A 16066-nucleotide genomic window follows, 5' to 3' on the forward strand; every position below is an offset into this window, starting at 1 on the left:
TTTTTTTATCTTTCACAAACACAACACAACAGTTACACCTTCTCAAATTCTTCATTGCAGGTGCACAAATCCTATTCTACAAATCACAAATTAAGAAACTCATACACTCACATTTTTGCTACAGTTGCTGCAGTGAATATGGTGCAAAACGCATTTAAACACCTGCATCAAAAAATGTGAAGTCACGGAGAAATTTTGCTCATCTGCAAATCAGTATATGAATTCATCCAATGAGAGTTGCACACTTGTAGAATATTTTCTCACAAATGTCTTGTATATTTTTCTAGCACAAACACAAGTACATAACTACAGCTGCTTGAATCTGCTGCGACGAATCTCAAACACTGTTTTTCGCTTTCAAGTGACAAGTTTCGCGCGCTCTCCCTTTTGCACCAAGTGCACCTCGAAATGTGGGGCAAAAGTTAGTTGTGCATCTGTAGAGGCAGTGGGCGGAGCCTACATGAATATTCATGAGTTTCCCGGGCATGTGCGTGGAACTGCTCATTCTAGTTCACGCTCCTCGTTTCTCAGCAGGTTTAATGGATTATTTCAAAAAAGGTAAATATAGTTTCAGCGCGAACTTAAACTACAATTGTGTATCGTTTTGTTAAACTCATAATGTTTTTATTAATTCGTCACTGACTGAATGATTGCTACAATTCACTTCGTGTAGGCCTATATACAGTAGCTACAGCAAACTTCAACTCGTCGTATAAATTGCACCTGGCAAAGCTTTAAAACTGGCTTTTACTAATTGTTATCATTTGTTGATTGCAATAAACTAAAAAAAACCTCATAAATGTATCTGTGGGCTAACACTTTTTAAAATATATATAATATATCCTGGTGTGATTGTTCTTAAATTCTTGTTCGTTTAAATAAGCCAAATCATTTAAGACCAAACTCAAGCATGAATGTGTTGCTTTAATACATACGTACAATTTGGATTAAACAAAATTGTATGGACAAAAGTGGATAAATTACATTTGATACAACTAGGTTACTGTAAATGAGAAATAAAAAAAAACACTTAGAATTATTTTACGGAATATAATAAGCCACCAATTTGATGTTCTAAAAAAATATTTACAAACATACTGGCGAAATAATGTAACAATATTATTTTTTAATGTTTTGATTGCAAGGTGTACTTGTGCTGGTTTTAATAATATATATACTGTTTAAAAGTTTGGTATTAGTAAGGTTCTAAGGTAAGGTACCTCTAAGGTACCAAGACTACATTTATCTAAGTTTATCATTTAACAGTAATATTGTGAAATATTTTTATCAACTGTTTTCTATTTTAATGTTGTGATGGCAGAGCTAATTTTACTCTAGATTTCAGTGTCACATGACCCTTCAGTCATTCTAATACTGATTTGCTGCTCAAGAAACATTTCTGATTATTATCACAGTTGAAAATGGTTGTGCTGCTTAATGAAGTGTGGAAATTGACCTTGCCTGCTTTAAAAGTATAACATTTCTTAAATCATAGTGATTCCAAACTTTTGTCATGCAAATCTTAAATGTTTATTTGGACATTGATATGGTTGTGGAGTTATTTCCCAGAGATTATTGCCAGAGATGACACAGTTGTAAAGCTTCATAAGGTAAGTTATCAGAAGAGCTTAGCAATAAATAAATTAAATGGTAATGGTTCATGTATTTAGAAATATTCTGCTCTTCTGTTGGAAACTAGATGTACCGCATCACGGTACAAAATATGACCGCCGCTCAGGCCTGCACTGGCTTTCCACAAAAATAAATGACGTGGAGTAATTTGGCTGTATTGCGTGTTTATGTATATACCTAAAAAAAGTAATAGTATGTGCATGTCTGTCTGTGTGTGTGTGTGTGTGTGTGTGTGTGTGTGTGTGTGTGTGTGTGTGTGTGTGTGTGTGTGTGTGTGTGTGTGTGTGTGTGTGTGTGTGTGTGTGTGTGTGTGTGTGTGTGTGTGTTTTTGTGTATGTGTGTGTGTGTGTGTGTGTGTGTGTGTGTGTGTGTCTGTGCGTGTATGTATGTGTGCGTACATGTGTGCGCGTGTGTGTTTGTGTGTGTGTGTCTGTGCATGTGGATTTGTATGTGTGTGTATGGGTGTGTGTCTGTGCGTGTGGATGTCAGTGTGTGTGCATGCTTGCGTTTGTTTGTATTCCTGCATGTGTGTGTGTGACAGTATCATCCTAAACCAGCAACCCTTCGCTCAACAGCACCATCTACAGGCCGATGAGTGTACAGTCACTAAATGTGCACATAAATGAATTTATTTTATACCCCCCCATGGATGAAATTCTACAAAACTTAGCAGAGGATACCCCCAGAGGATGTCAAGTTAATCATACACATGAAATATGGTGCAGTTCTGAACATCTCCACTGAAGATAGGGGCGATTAAAGCAGAATAATATTGCATTTTCATTTTTTATGGGAGGGGCGCAAATCACAAATGAGTGATTATGGGCTAGGTTGATGTGGGCCCTTAAGAGCAACATACCATAAAAATTTCTTCATCCTCGGTGCCACGGTTCAGGTAGTTATTTAGGAAAAACTGCATTTTTTTGGGTTTGGGGGGCCCAGCGCGGGTGGGTTTTATGGTAAAAGTGGGACGTATTATTATAATTTTTTTTTTTGCAGTGACATTCAACAAATTATAACAAAAGACAGTTTAAAGCATTGCAATGTACAGAGGAAAAGCACAACGAAATGAACGAGTTGAAGTTTGCTGTGCTTTATATAGGCCTACACGAAGTGAATTGTAGCAATCATTCAGTCAGTGACGAATTAATAAAAACATTATGAGTTTAACAAAACGATACACAATTGTAGTTTAAGTTCGCGCTGAAACTATATTTACCTTTTTTGAAATAATCCATTAAACCTGCTGAGAAACGAGGAGCGTGAACTAGAATGAGCAGTTCCACGCACATGCCCGGGAAACTCATGAATATTCATGTAGGCTCCGCCCACTGCCTCTACAGATGCACAACTAACTTTTGCCCCACATTTCGAGGTGCACTTGGTGCAAAAGGGAGAGCGCGCGAAACTTGTCACTTGAAAGCGAAAAACAGTGTTTGAGATTCGTCGCAGCAGATTCAAGCAGCTGTAGTTATGTACTTGTGTTTGTGCTAGAAAAATATACAAGACATTTGTGAGAAAATATTCTACAAGTGTGCAACTCTCATTGGATGAATTCATATACTGATTTGCAGATGAGCAAAATTTCTCCGTGACTTCACATTTTTTGATGCAGGTGTTTAAATGCGTTTTGCACCATATTCACTGCAGCAACTGTAGCAAAAATGTGAGTGTATGAGTTTCTTAATTTGTGATTTGTAGAATAGGATTTGTGCACCTGCAATGAAGAATTTGAGAAGGTGTAACTGTTGTGTTGTGTTTGTGAAAGATAAAAAAAAGTCTACAAGTTTGCAACTCTTAAAACATTTCTCTCTGTGACTTCAAATTTACTGATACACATGTGTGGCTATTCTCTACAACTACAAATTTCACTGTCACAGGCGTTCAGTAGTTTTGCACCAAAAATACCTCCATACTAAAGCCCGCAGGCACGTTGACGTGATTGGTTACAGGGTAGTTTGTGACGCAAGGAACATCAGCGATTTACAAACCGTGTTTTTGGACTGTCTTTGGTAAATTGCAGTTTTAACGTTTTAATTTCCACAAGATATTTGTTCTTGTGCATCATGCAGGTTCGGTTGAGCTTCTGTTTATTTCCGCTAATCAATGTTTAAATATGAATAAAAGCCTAAATGAAATCTGTTCATATAAAACTAATCAAGTCTCTTCAGAAAATTTGGACTAAACCTCTCAATTTATATGGATTAGTTTTATGATCTCTTTATGGACTTTTTGAAGCGTCAAAGTGGTAGTGACGTAGCTGTCAATGGAGCTGTCAAAAGCTCTCAGACTTGAGAATGGTTGAGTAATTAATGACCAAATTTTCATTTTTGGGTGAATTATCTCTTTAATGTGTAGATTTTAATAAAGAACTCTCTCTCTTTTATCACGGTATATGGTATTATCACGAAACTGAATTTTTGGTTTAAAAGGATTAATAACTTTTTTCTTAAAGCAAAAAGAACTGGACATTAAAAAATACAATAAAACAATACACAAAAAAAAATAAACTAAACAAAGTTTCTAAAAAAAAGTATAAAGAACCATACGCAACACTTTACAATAAGGTCTCATTAGTTAACGTTTCGATTTTAATGTTTTATGAAATGTTGAAAATAACATTTACTAAGATTAATAAATGCTTTAGAAGTATTTTTCATTGTCAGTTTGTTAACTAGGCTAGTGAATGAATGTTAACTAATGGAAAATTAGTTAAATTATTGTAAAATGTTACCAAACAAATAAAGAATCTGAACATTTTCAATCAATATCTAGGTTGTGTTGTAGTGCAGACTCCAGATTAAAAAAAAAAAAAAAAATAGTTTGAAAATAAATAGCCTATTAAGTCTTTAAGTATTTAAAGCTGCAGCCCGTAGCTTTTGCCGCTCTTGCGGTTAATAAACAGAACTGCATGTGTCTTGCTGAAGAACATTGTAGCCGGAGCTACTTCTCTGTGTTTATGTCTATGACGAGTCATGCAGGTGCTGGGCTACTCCGCAGTGTTACGACCCGTACCAGTCTAAAATAGTCAAACACTTATTATAGTTGTACCGTTGTGATTCAGGATAAGACAAAACCCTGGTTTGGAAAATGGATTCATGATGTACTCGCTCATTATATACATTTTTTACATTTTGAGCACAAAAAAAGTTACGAAATGCAGCTTTAAGTATTTGTGTTACGTACCTTGTTAACTAGATGTTATTTGTCTAGGAATTTTATTAGACACAAAATATTTTGCATGTGTGTGTCACGACAGTAAGGGGATTGCAAAAGAAAAGGAGCAGACAACAAACCAACAATTTAGTCGCAAAGTTTAATTCTCTTTAAAAACAATAAAGTGAAATTATAAAGTAATGAAATAATGAATATTTATAATATGTACAACAAAAAGGAGCAAAATCAACAAACAATCTGGAGGAGAGGAAGGAGCAAAAGAGGTGCTTAAATCAAAAACTGAATAAAACAAAAACCCTTCTAGGTTTAACCCAACATATACTAACTAACAACAGAAGTAACAAAAAAAAAAAAAGAACTAAAAAAACCATACATAATTAGCACCACCTCCTAAGCCTAGTGCATCTGATACAATAATGAGACCTGCGTGCTGTAAATGTAGGTCACAACCTGCTTACCTGACTCACAACCTCTCCAGCGAGTTTAAACGATGTTCACTTGTAATTGAGGAGCAGATTAATAGTACAATTATTTAATCAGTTCATCCAATGAACAGAAAGCATAATCAGTTATCAATTCTAGGAAATATATTATCTTCCTGACCAAGAAAGAATAACCTTTTCCAACTAAAGTAAATAATGTACTAGCAGGGAAATAGCATAGGTATCGCTAGATCAAGATGTTTAAGTGACTTCGATATGTGGCAAACACAGAGACAATAAAGCGTCGATATAATGGTTTAATAAATGAAACTAGGGTAGGCTACACACACAACTAAACTAAGAAAAGATTGTATACAGAATCAAGAAAGTAAAGAAAAGTGAAGAAAGAGAGAGAGAAGAAAAGAGAATGGCAAGATTACAATCAGTCAACCACAACCTACGAGAAACATCAGAGAATCAGGGTCACCTTAAAGGAGCACAATAACTTAGAAACGCATCTAAATGCTGCGAGGAACTTGCATTGACTTCGGTTGCTGAACAAGTCCAGATGCAGGAGATTCTTGAGATTCTTGATGATTTTACCTGGAGTGCGCTGAAGCGTTCGTTTGGGTTCTTGGTGCGGTCCACGTTGAATCCAAAGAAATTAACTTCGTCCAACGTTGAATCCAAAGAAGTTAACTTGAAGATGAAGTTGCCGGAATGAGTCAGGAAAAATGTTGTCTCAAAGAGACTGAGCAAAGATCTGAACTAATCAGACACTCTTAAAGGTCATCTCAGTTCACACCCATATGGTGAGGTGACCAATCAAAGATGACCGGGAGAAAGTCTGTGGTCTTTGTTCATCTTATCTCCATTTGCATGTTCATGCTGTCATGGAGAATATGTGCAGTCTTTACACAAAAGTATGGTACAAATATTTATGATGCAATTTATCATAACATGTTGTACACCATTGATTATAAAATCAAAAGACGATTCTTGTGATACCTAGAAAGGGGATCTGAGGCCTGTCGCGATAATTAAATAACCGTCTGATCGCGATTATTTGATTTAACCGCGATTGTTTTAGACAACCGCGATTATTGCGCTCTTTTATAGGCCTTCGGCACAAGGGGGAGTCATGGACCAAAAGAAATAGACAAGCACTAATTAAGTTTTCCAGCAATATATTCAAAGTCATCTGGAGCCATTCTATATCTTAATGTGAGGGACAGAAATATATTTACATCGTTAAATTAAAGTTCACGGAAACTCGTCTTCCCTCCTCTGCAGCAGTCAATCATTCTCCGTTCAGCGTTCAAACAGCGCGCCTCGTCCGGTTACGACAGGAAACTCTCACCAAAATGATATATTTACGTTATAATACTTGATCTGTAGAAAAGGGGCTGTGGATTTGCATAAAATTATTTTATTTTGTTATTTTATTTTGCTAAAGTTTTATTTTGCTGGAGTTTATTGCTGTTTCTAAACGACTCGCTACCGTGTGCCTGTTAGATCACACACAGCACAAGGACTATGAATTGGCATCAAACGCACAATAACTGGAATTTAAAACTGTGAAGAAACAAACGATCAATAAACTGTTGGACAGATATACACTAGGATTTGTGAGCTCGACGTTTCTTTGCTTTGTGCCGTGAAGTTTTAAATGCGCATTGTGACCCTATGTTGCTTTGAGCACATCATTCTGCACACGCGAAACGCATATGTGCTTTGTGCCGCTCTGTTTTGAAGTGTTTCATATTTTCGTGTTTTTTTGCACTGTAAGAAGATTATTAAAAGCCTATCTTGTTCTGTTCTGTTGTATATATCATATCTTGTTGCCCCATTAAAAAGCTGCACAATACATTTAAAATAAGCATAATTTAATATTATTTGTGTGGAGTGTGTGTGTGTGTGTGTGTGTGTGTGTGTGTGTGTGTGTGTGTGTGTGTGTGTGTGTGTGTGTGTGTGTGTGTGTGTGTGTGTGTGTGTGTGTGTGTAGATAGATAGATAGATAGATAGATAGATAGATAGATAGATAGATAGATAGATAGATAGATAGATAGATAGATAGATAGATAGATAGATAGATAGATATACATATCTTACATACACTACCGTTCAAAAGTTTGGGGTCAGTAAGATTTTTTAAATGTTTTAAAAAAAAGTATCTTCTGCTTACCAAGGCTGCATTTATTTTATAAAAAAATAAAAAGTCATATTGTGAAATATTATGACAATTTAAAATGACTGCTTTCTATTTTAATATATTTTAAACTGTAATTTATTCCTGTGATCAAAGCTGAATTTTCAGCATCATTACTCCAGTCTTCAGTGTTACATGATCCTTCAGAAATCATTCTAATATGATGATTTGATAATCAAGAAACATTCATTATTATTATCAATGTTGATATACATATATATATATATATATATATATATATATATATATATATATATGATTCTTTACATTCATATATAAATCAAATGTAATTAATACATTAATTTTATAATAGTACTAATAGTAATTTGTTTTTATCAACATGTTTAGATTTCATAAAATTACGGTGCAGATTTTTTCAAGAATTACTTTTGCTGCTGATTAATACACTAACTAAGTTTATTAAGAAAATTGTCATAGCTATTGAATATATTTATTTAATATTTAAAGGTGTAAACTGTAATCTTACACTGCAAAATGATAACTTACAAAGGATTAAATTCATCACAATTATTTAATGAATGAAGCACACCAAAAAATTATGACAAAGCCCTAAAACAGACAATTAATCGGCATAACCGCAATTATTTTTTAGACAATTAATCGTCACCTAAATTTCATAATCGTGACAGGCCTAGATCTGAAGACATTAAAGCAGTGATACATCATCTTTGGATATCAACATTTGAAGTTACTCTAACATAACTAAAGAATCATAACTAATAAAACATAGGGACATGCATAAAACACAGGAGAAATACTATAAACATTTGGGAAAGTTTGTGGGTAAGAATGGAGTAAGTGTCCTTGTGTATTGGAAGTTTATCTCTATAGTCTTTTACCAAATGGCGAGTGCGGTCTGGACTCTCGTGCTGTCTTTGAGGGTGGCAGACACAGTCTCTTGCTCAGATCGTTCAGGAGAGCAGAGGTGATAACGGTCTTTGAAGAGAACTGGCTTGAGGGCCGATGACAACAGGGGAGAGGGGGAAGGTTTTATGATGCCTAGAGCATTTTGGATTAAGTCCATTCGTTACACAAAAGAGCAGCAACCCCAAACATTTAACGTTTCACATCAAGCATGTATTAAGCGCACAGAATAAACACGTGCACAAACAAACAATGAGAACTAATACGACTGCCAGATAGTAAAGCAATAAAGCCCCCATACATCGATCAGTCTCTTACTAGAGAGAACCGTCCTCACAGAGACAAGTGACAGAAAGTAGTGCAGCTGCTTTGTTTATGGGTTACCAGTGTAACCGCTGTACCATCTGCATTCACTTGTTTCAGAAAGCTGCAAAGGCCGCAAAATGCAGATAATTTTCTGAACTTATAACAAACAATTGTCATAAACCTCAAGTTGTCTTTTGCACTATTAACTCTGTTTTAAATCCTTCTGTGCATTCTATTTTAGAGCCCTCTACTGCTCTCTGTGACAACTTTGGAACGTTTTTTGTTGATAAGATCACAACTTTAAGATCTCAGTTGTCTAACTCTGTATACACTATGCATGATGTGCCATTATGTTCTTCCATCTGGTCTGAGTTTGAGCCGATTGATCTGGATTCATGTAATGAAATTGTTGGTCACCTAAAACCTACCATCTGTCCTCTGGAAATTATTCCACCTTTTTTCCTGAGACAAATCATGGACACAGTTGGTCTTGGCCTCCTGGCCTGTTATTGGTTATTAACAAATGCCTGTCTAGTAGTTCCTTCCCTAACAGTAACAAATTTGCTGTGGTGATGCCATATCTTAAAAAACAAACTTGGATCCTTCCTCTCTTTCTAATTTCCATCCTTTTCTAATCTACCTTTTATCTCGAAGATCCTTGAGAGAGTTGCTCTGTCTCAATTACAATCTTACTTGGCTGTAAATTCTCTTCATGAAATGTTTCAATCTGTTTTTAAAGCATTACACAGTACTGAATCTGCCCTTTTAAGATTTTCAAGCGTTTATTTTTACAGAAACTGATTCTGGGAAATCCATGGCTTTAGTTTTATTAGATCTGAGTGCTGCATTTGATTTGGTCGACATGAGATCCTGTTAAGACGTCTGGAGATCTCTGTGGGCTCTCGTGGCGTAGTCTTACAGTGGTTGCGTTCTTATCTGACCCAACAGATGTTTTAGTGTTCGAATTGTTCATCAGTCCTCATCTAGTATACCTCTTAACTGTGGAGTACCACTGGGATCAATCCTCGGGCCGGTATTGTTTACCCTGTACATGCTACCTCTGGCTTCCATTTTTAATATATACGGAGTATCCTTTCATCTATACGCTGATGATACTCAGATCTATTTTCCCTTAAAACATAGCGATAAAAATGGTTTACAACTACTGTTGGCCTGTTTAAATGAACTTAAGCTTTTGCCTTTCAAGTAATTTTCTAAATTTAAATAAAACTGAAATAATTATATTTTGGTAGAAGGAAAACTTGATGTTGACTGTGGTTCTCTTTCCCCATATGAAACTCAAAGCGCTGGAAATCTGGGCCTAAAATTTGATAAACAGATCAGTCCTGTTGTAAAATCATGCTTATTTTCATTTTCGCCAACTCTCTAAAGTGAAACCCTTTTTTATCCCAGAGTAACTTTTAACCAGTGATTCTCATCTAGACTATTGTAATTCACTTTATTTTGGTGTCCCTCAGTCTTCCCTCTCTCGTCTACAGCTATTGCAAAACGCAGTTGCTAGACTCCTCACTGGGACCCACAAGTATGAGTCGCTAACCCCTATGCTACCTGTCAAATGTAGAATTGATTTTAACATTTTATTATTTGTTTATAAAGCCCATTTGTTTGTACAGCACTTTGGTCAGCCTTGGTTGTTTTTAAAATGTGCTTTATAAATAAATATTGTATTGTATAGTGTTTCAGTATTGAAATGTATTGAACAATCAATATTTTTTAAAAACACTATATTGTACTTAGTTTATTATTTCAGATGACTTTTTAAAAGACTACAATTGAAAAATGTATGTATTATATATAAAATTCAACCCACCAAAGTGGCTAGTAGGAGTGACTGCGTTACATGCCTTTGCTGAAGTCACCTCAATTTGGCGGATGTTAATGTCAAGCCCTGATCACTCCCCTGTTTTGATAGCTCTGCCCAAAAATTCACGAACATGCTATGCAACACAGCCATCTCCCCCCTAATGAGTGTATACTTAATTCTGATTGGCTACAAGTGTGTTTTGGTGCTCGGTCCGATCCACTTTCAACAGCATTTCTTAGAAATCGCTTACTGCAACTTTAATTCAATTTTGTGTCAATGTATACATTTTTAGGAAAGATGTTTAGATATTTTCACTGAAAAATAAGACAAAGTTTTTAATAATATTTGTTTTGTGTGTGTTTAAATTGACTTACGTTTTTTCCTTCTTTATCTCACAGAGGACATAAGAAAAGAAGTAGATCCAGGTCACCCAAGCGGAGAGCCAGGTCACCATCACAATCCAAAAGGTTTACTGCGTGTGACAATTTTGGTCTGACACTATTGTATTGGCATGTTCATTATTAAAATCTTAATTTTTCCTGTCCATTTTCAGAGGCAAGAAAGATAAAAAGAGAGATAAAGGATGGGACAGTAGCAGGGAAAGGATGGAGAGCTCAACGTCCAGGAGGAAAAGCAGGGATTCTGACCATAAAACTAAACCCTCACTGGTGTGTCTGATTTTTATTTTAAACACTTAGCTCATTTACACGCACATTGACCTTCATTCATGTAACGCAAACAGAATAAATTTGTATTGGTGGATTGATGCAGAAATTTTGGTCTGAGGTTAAGTAACAACGTTAAATGAACACCAACACATTTTACACAGCTGTTCCTAGAAAGTCTTTGTGACACATATTGTTAATAACACCATGGAAGGACAGTCTCTTTATTCATATTGTGAAACTACATCATTACCAGGTACAACTAATCTCTGGAGGCATATGAACTAACGATTAAACAGTGTGGTGGCATTCAGATAGTTGTGGGTTTGGTCGTGGGAGAATAGCTAATGTTAATATGTCTTCTTTACACCAATTTGGCAGTTTCTTCTGTATTCAACTCACTGGATCAATAACCGGTTTGCATTGATGCTTTTGCAATTATATTAGTGATGATTGAAAACTAAAACCTCAAGCTCATAATGAAGGACTCATTGCTCCCCGCACACCTCAAAGAGCTCGCTGTGCACATTCAGATTAAGTTATTTGCATGTAGCTCAGCTGTAACACAGCGTGCTGCTCTAGTTTTAATAGATAAGAAACATAGGATCACATTCACAGCTGATCCTTTCAAAGATTGTCTTTTTAACACCTTTTTTTTTTTTTTACGCCTGTCTGCATCTGATAACTATCATTATGACTGTTTTTACCGTAAAGCTTTGATATATCCTCTAAATGTGACGTCTTTTTGATAAAGTGTGAACCGTTCTCACAGGATTTATCTTTTTGACATGATGGAGACACTTCTGAAGCGATTACTTGGTACATCAAAGCATCTGAGCGTCTGACAATGAATGTTCAATGCATCAATTACAGAATATAAAAATCATAAATTTTTCATCAAAAAATATTGTTTTATGCCTAGGGGTGTAGTGTTTCAATAATCATTTCTTAATACATTTATTTATATGCATTATGTGACTTATCATTTCTGGTCCACCTTACTAAAACAAAGTCATTATTATTAGTGTGCATCTTAAAAAAGTCATGCTTTTACCTCAAAATCAAAATAATATATTTTGCATAAATACAATGAAGCCTGTATTTAGGATGTTTATTTTTATTAGTTTCATGACATTTAAGCACAATTTCCTCACAATTCTCATTGCTATAATATAATAAAATAATGGCAGCAGTTGATTTTCCATCATTTCTATTTATTAAAGTAATAAACAAAAAGAGCAATTCGTAAAAAAAATACAAATGTGTAATACCTACGGGTGTAGTGTTTCAATAATCATTTATTGATGCATTGATTTATATGAATTATGTGACTTTTATAAATATGACTTAAAACATGAATAATTTGTGTTGGCTAATAGTTTTTTTAAAAATACAGAAAATACAGTAAAATATGAATATTATAAAATATATATTATTTAATATTTTATATAAATAAAGTAATATTGTGAAATATTATCACTACGTAAAATAACAGTTTTCTATTCTAATATTTTTGAAAATGTAATTTAAAAATTTCAGCAGCCATTATTCTAGCCTTCAAGGTCATGTGATCTTTAAGAAATCATTCTGATATGCTGACCTGGGGCCTCATTTATAAACGTTGCGTACGCACAAAAGAAGGCGTACGCCGCTCTCTACGCAATAATTGGTATTTATAAAAAGCAAACTTGACGGGAAAATGTGCGGTCCTTCACGCAAGCTCTGACCCAGGCGTACGCACAAAAACGGGTGAAATGAGAAATGGCGACACCGTCGGCAGAGGGAAGAAACACGTGAAAGTGATGTGTGAAACTTTAGACCGTTGTGTAAAAGAAAGGACAATACTGCCTCTCATAAATAACATGAAGACTTTACAAAGCAAGTCTTACAATTAACAGCCTACACGAACACCCGTTTGATCGATCTGCAGTGTATAACAAACAAAATCAAACGAAAATTACAACAGAAATGCTAATTAACACATATTTGCAAAAAGAAAAGTGAAATATGTTCTGCAATAATATTGCCATGTTATGCAATTCATCCTCATAAATAAAACAGAACGAAATAATGTGCAAAACTGATATTCTCGTCAATGTGTCCGTCTGGCGGAGCAGATAGATGCAATTAGATAGACAGATAGATAGATAATTAGGGAGATATATAGATAGATAAATAGATAGATGTATTAATTGTCCACTGGGGAAAGTTGTTTTCATAGTAAAACATTTCTTCATCAGCTACGGAATCATGGTATTCATGCATATGCCTTTAGTTTGTTTTATTTTTGATAAAATAACGTATGACGTCTGTCTCAACTCTGGCGATGGAGCGCTAAACGCTTTTTTGCCTCAACTTTGATGTCCGACCATTTCTTTTTTATTTCGGCCACGGTCCGAGGTTGTGAGGCTACAGCATTTACGGCGTCTGCAACCTTTTGCCACTCAAGTGCATTTTTGGCATTAGTAATGCACACTGTGCCCTCCAAACAACATTTTTCTCCTCTTTTCCACCTCGCCAACGATAACTTCCACTTCACATTGAGTGAAGTTACGTTTTTTTTTTATTTCCTCTCTGTATTTGCCATGATTTCGCAATCAATGAATATTAACTTGTGGGCGTTTCACGGACTATTTATGGGCAACTATGGGCGTGACATGAAGCCGCAAAAGCTGCGCTACATTTAGAATTGATTGTGATTTATTAAGGGAAAACTGCGTAGGAAGTGCGTGCGCACGGTTTTATAAATCCAAATATTTCTGTGCGTACGCACGTCCTATGTTTCATCCGTACGCCACTTCTGACGCAAATCCTACGCAAAGTTTTATAAATGAGGCCCCTGGTGTTCAGAAACATTTCTAATTTCTTGTGCTGCTTCATATTTTTGTAGAAACCATGATCCATTGTTTAGATAAATAGAAAGTTCAAAAGAACAGCATTAATTGAAACGAAAATCTTTTGTAACAAAATATTTTTACTGCCTTTTTTTTTTTTACTAATTGTGAATGTTACATGTGGGAATTAAATATGACTTTGGGCTATGAATACCCACAAGATTATAATTCTTGAATGGTTATTTAGATGAAGCTTGCAGCCTGTGGCATGCTGACTTTATTCTGGTTTCAGTCAGATTTACTGAATGGAAAGTGTTATTTGCGCTTTTCTGAGTCATGGTTTGATTTTGCAGATGGAAAGGAGCTACGAGCAGGTGGACCAGGAGTATGACAGTGACATGGACGGGTCGGGCTCTTTGGGAAGCGATGACAGATCTCCTCGAGCTCATCTCAACGGCAGCTACATGAGCACTTACGCTGAGGAGGATGATCTCTCTCCAGCTGAGTGATCCACATATACCCATAATGCCAAGTCTGGAGAGCACAGCATCATGTATCATACTGTAACAACTGTCTCAGTTTTTAAGTGCTTTCTCTTGCGTCCATTGCTGTGTGATTGTAGGCTTTTGAAAACATTTTCTACTGCTGTGAATATGCTACCTGTCATATGATATTCATATGGATGAAAATGTAAAGTTGTGGATAGATCTACATGTGCAGAGAGATGCGGTATATTGAACGAAGGTGCTTGTATTCAGGTCACTTTTTTTTATCCGTTTTGGATTTGTTTTCTTTTGCATGTCTCTTTGTGTTTACACTCTTGTGGAAAGATAACATTTTATGCTTATTTCTATCTTCTTTTTTTTGGTCCATCTTACTAAAACAAAGCCATTATTATTAGTGTGCATCTCAAAAAAGTCATGTTTAATTCAAAATCAAAATAATATATTTTGCATAAAGACAATGAAGCCTATCTTTAGGATGTTTGTGATTATTTTCATGACATTTAAGCACAATTTCCCCACAATTCTCATTATATACACATATATACATACAGTACCGATCAAAAGTTTGGAAACATTTTTAAAACAAGTCTCTTACACTAATCAAGGCTGCATTAATTTGATCAAAAATACAGAAAAAAAATGTAATATTGTGAAATATTAAAATATAATTTATTTCTGTGATGCAAAGCTGAATATTCAGCATCATTACTCCAGTCTTCAGTGTCACATGATCCTTCAGAAATCATTGTAATATGCTGATTTTATTATCAATGTTGGAAACAGTAACGCATAAGTGTCATCTTTCAAAAACATTAAAAATAGTAATGTTTCCAAACTTTCGACCAGTACTGTATGTATGTAAGTGGAAAGGCATTTGTCATTAATTGTCATGAAAATAATGGCAGCAGTTGATTTTGGGGTACCTGAAGATTCACCCTTTCTACTTGGTCTTTTCCATCAGTTCTATTTACTAAAGTAAAACACAACAAAAATGCAATTAGTACATGTGTAGAATAACACTCCCAGTGAACAGTGTGTGTTGAAAGTGCCTAGACAGAGACTGCGTGGCAACAGAATATTTAAAAGTCAAAAGGGGTTATTTATTTAGCATTATAACAAAGCTTGTGTAAAATGCATAGTTTTATCTTTATTTTTTAACAGTATTTAGTTTGAACCAGTGTATACAGAGACCTACATTAATCTCTTCATACAAGTATTGTGTGGCATATATTCAGATGTTTTAATGGGTTTTCTAAGAAGCCTTTACCGATTGACGAGTACAGTAAAATTATTAACAGTCTCATTTACTACAATTTAAAGCTTCTGAATATTATTTATTTTTTATATTAAGTATTTTTTGTTCAGTCTAATTTTGTAAGTGGGTATATAGAATTATATACAGTACTCGTTAGCAGCAGAACTAATATGAATAAGAATGAAGTGACTTCTCAATTATATTGATTGTGAGCGGTGTGATTCTCTGCATTTGTTTAGATATACATGTATAAATGATTTTCCCTAACATGAAATTGACATTAAAGAGGTTATACTTCCAGTTTATCTATATTACTGACACATTTTTTTCTGAATGCGCAGCTCTTTACA

At 35.0% G+C, this 16066-nt stretch overlaps 2 protein-coding genes across 6 annotated transcripts in view; one reads left to right on the plus strand and one right to left on the minus strand.

Annotated features, from left to right (window-relative positions):
- The window catches only part of srek1 (splicing regulatory glutamine/lysine-rich protein 1), a 34807-nt gene extending 18780 nt beyond the window's left edge, over window positions 1–16027 (plus strand). For all 5 annotated transcript variants that reach the window (XM_082171462.1, XM_082171461.1, XM_082171463.1 and 2 more), the window contains 3 exons: window positions 10855–10923; window positions 11010–11124; window positions 14309–16027. In XM_082171462.1, coding sequence (XP_082027588.1) covers window positions 10855–10923; window positions 11010–11124; window positions 14309–14464 — 340 coding nt within the window. In that variant the 3' untranslated portion in view covers window positions 14465–16027. The remainder of the gene's footprint in view (window positions 1–10854; window positions 10924–11009; window positions 11125–14308) is intronic.
- LOC309499941 (annexin A1-like) overlaps window positions 1–16066 on the minus strand; it is a 95555-nt gene that overhangs the window by 62130 nt on the left and 17359 nt on the right. The gene's annotated exons all lie outside the window — the stretch shown is intronic.

Source organism: Leuciscus leuciscus (assembly GCF_965113295.1).
Source record: "Leuciscus leuciscus genome assembly, chromosome: 5".
Lineage (NCBI taxonomy): Eukaryota > Metazoa > Chordata > Actinopteri > Cypriniformes > Leuciscidae > Leuciscus > Leuciscus leuciscus.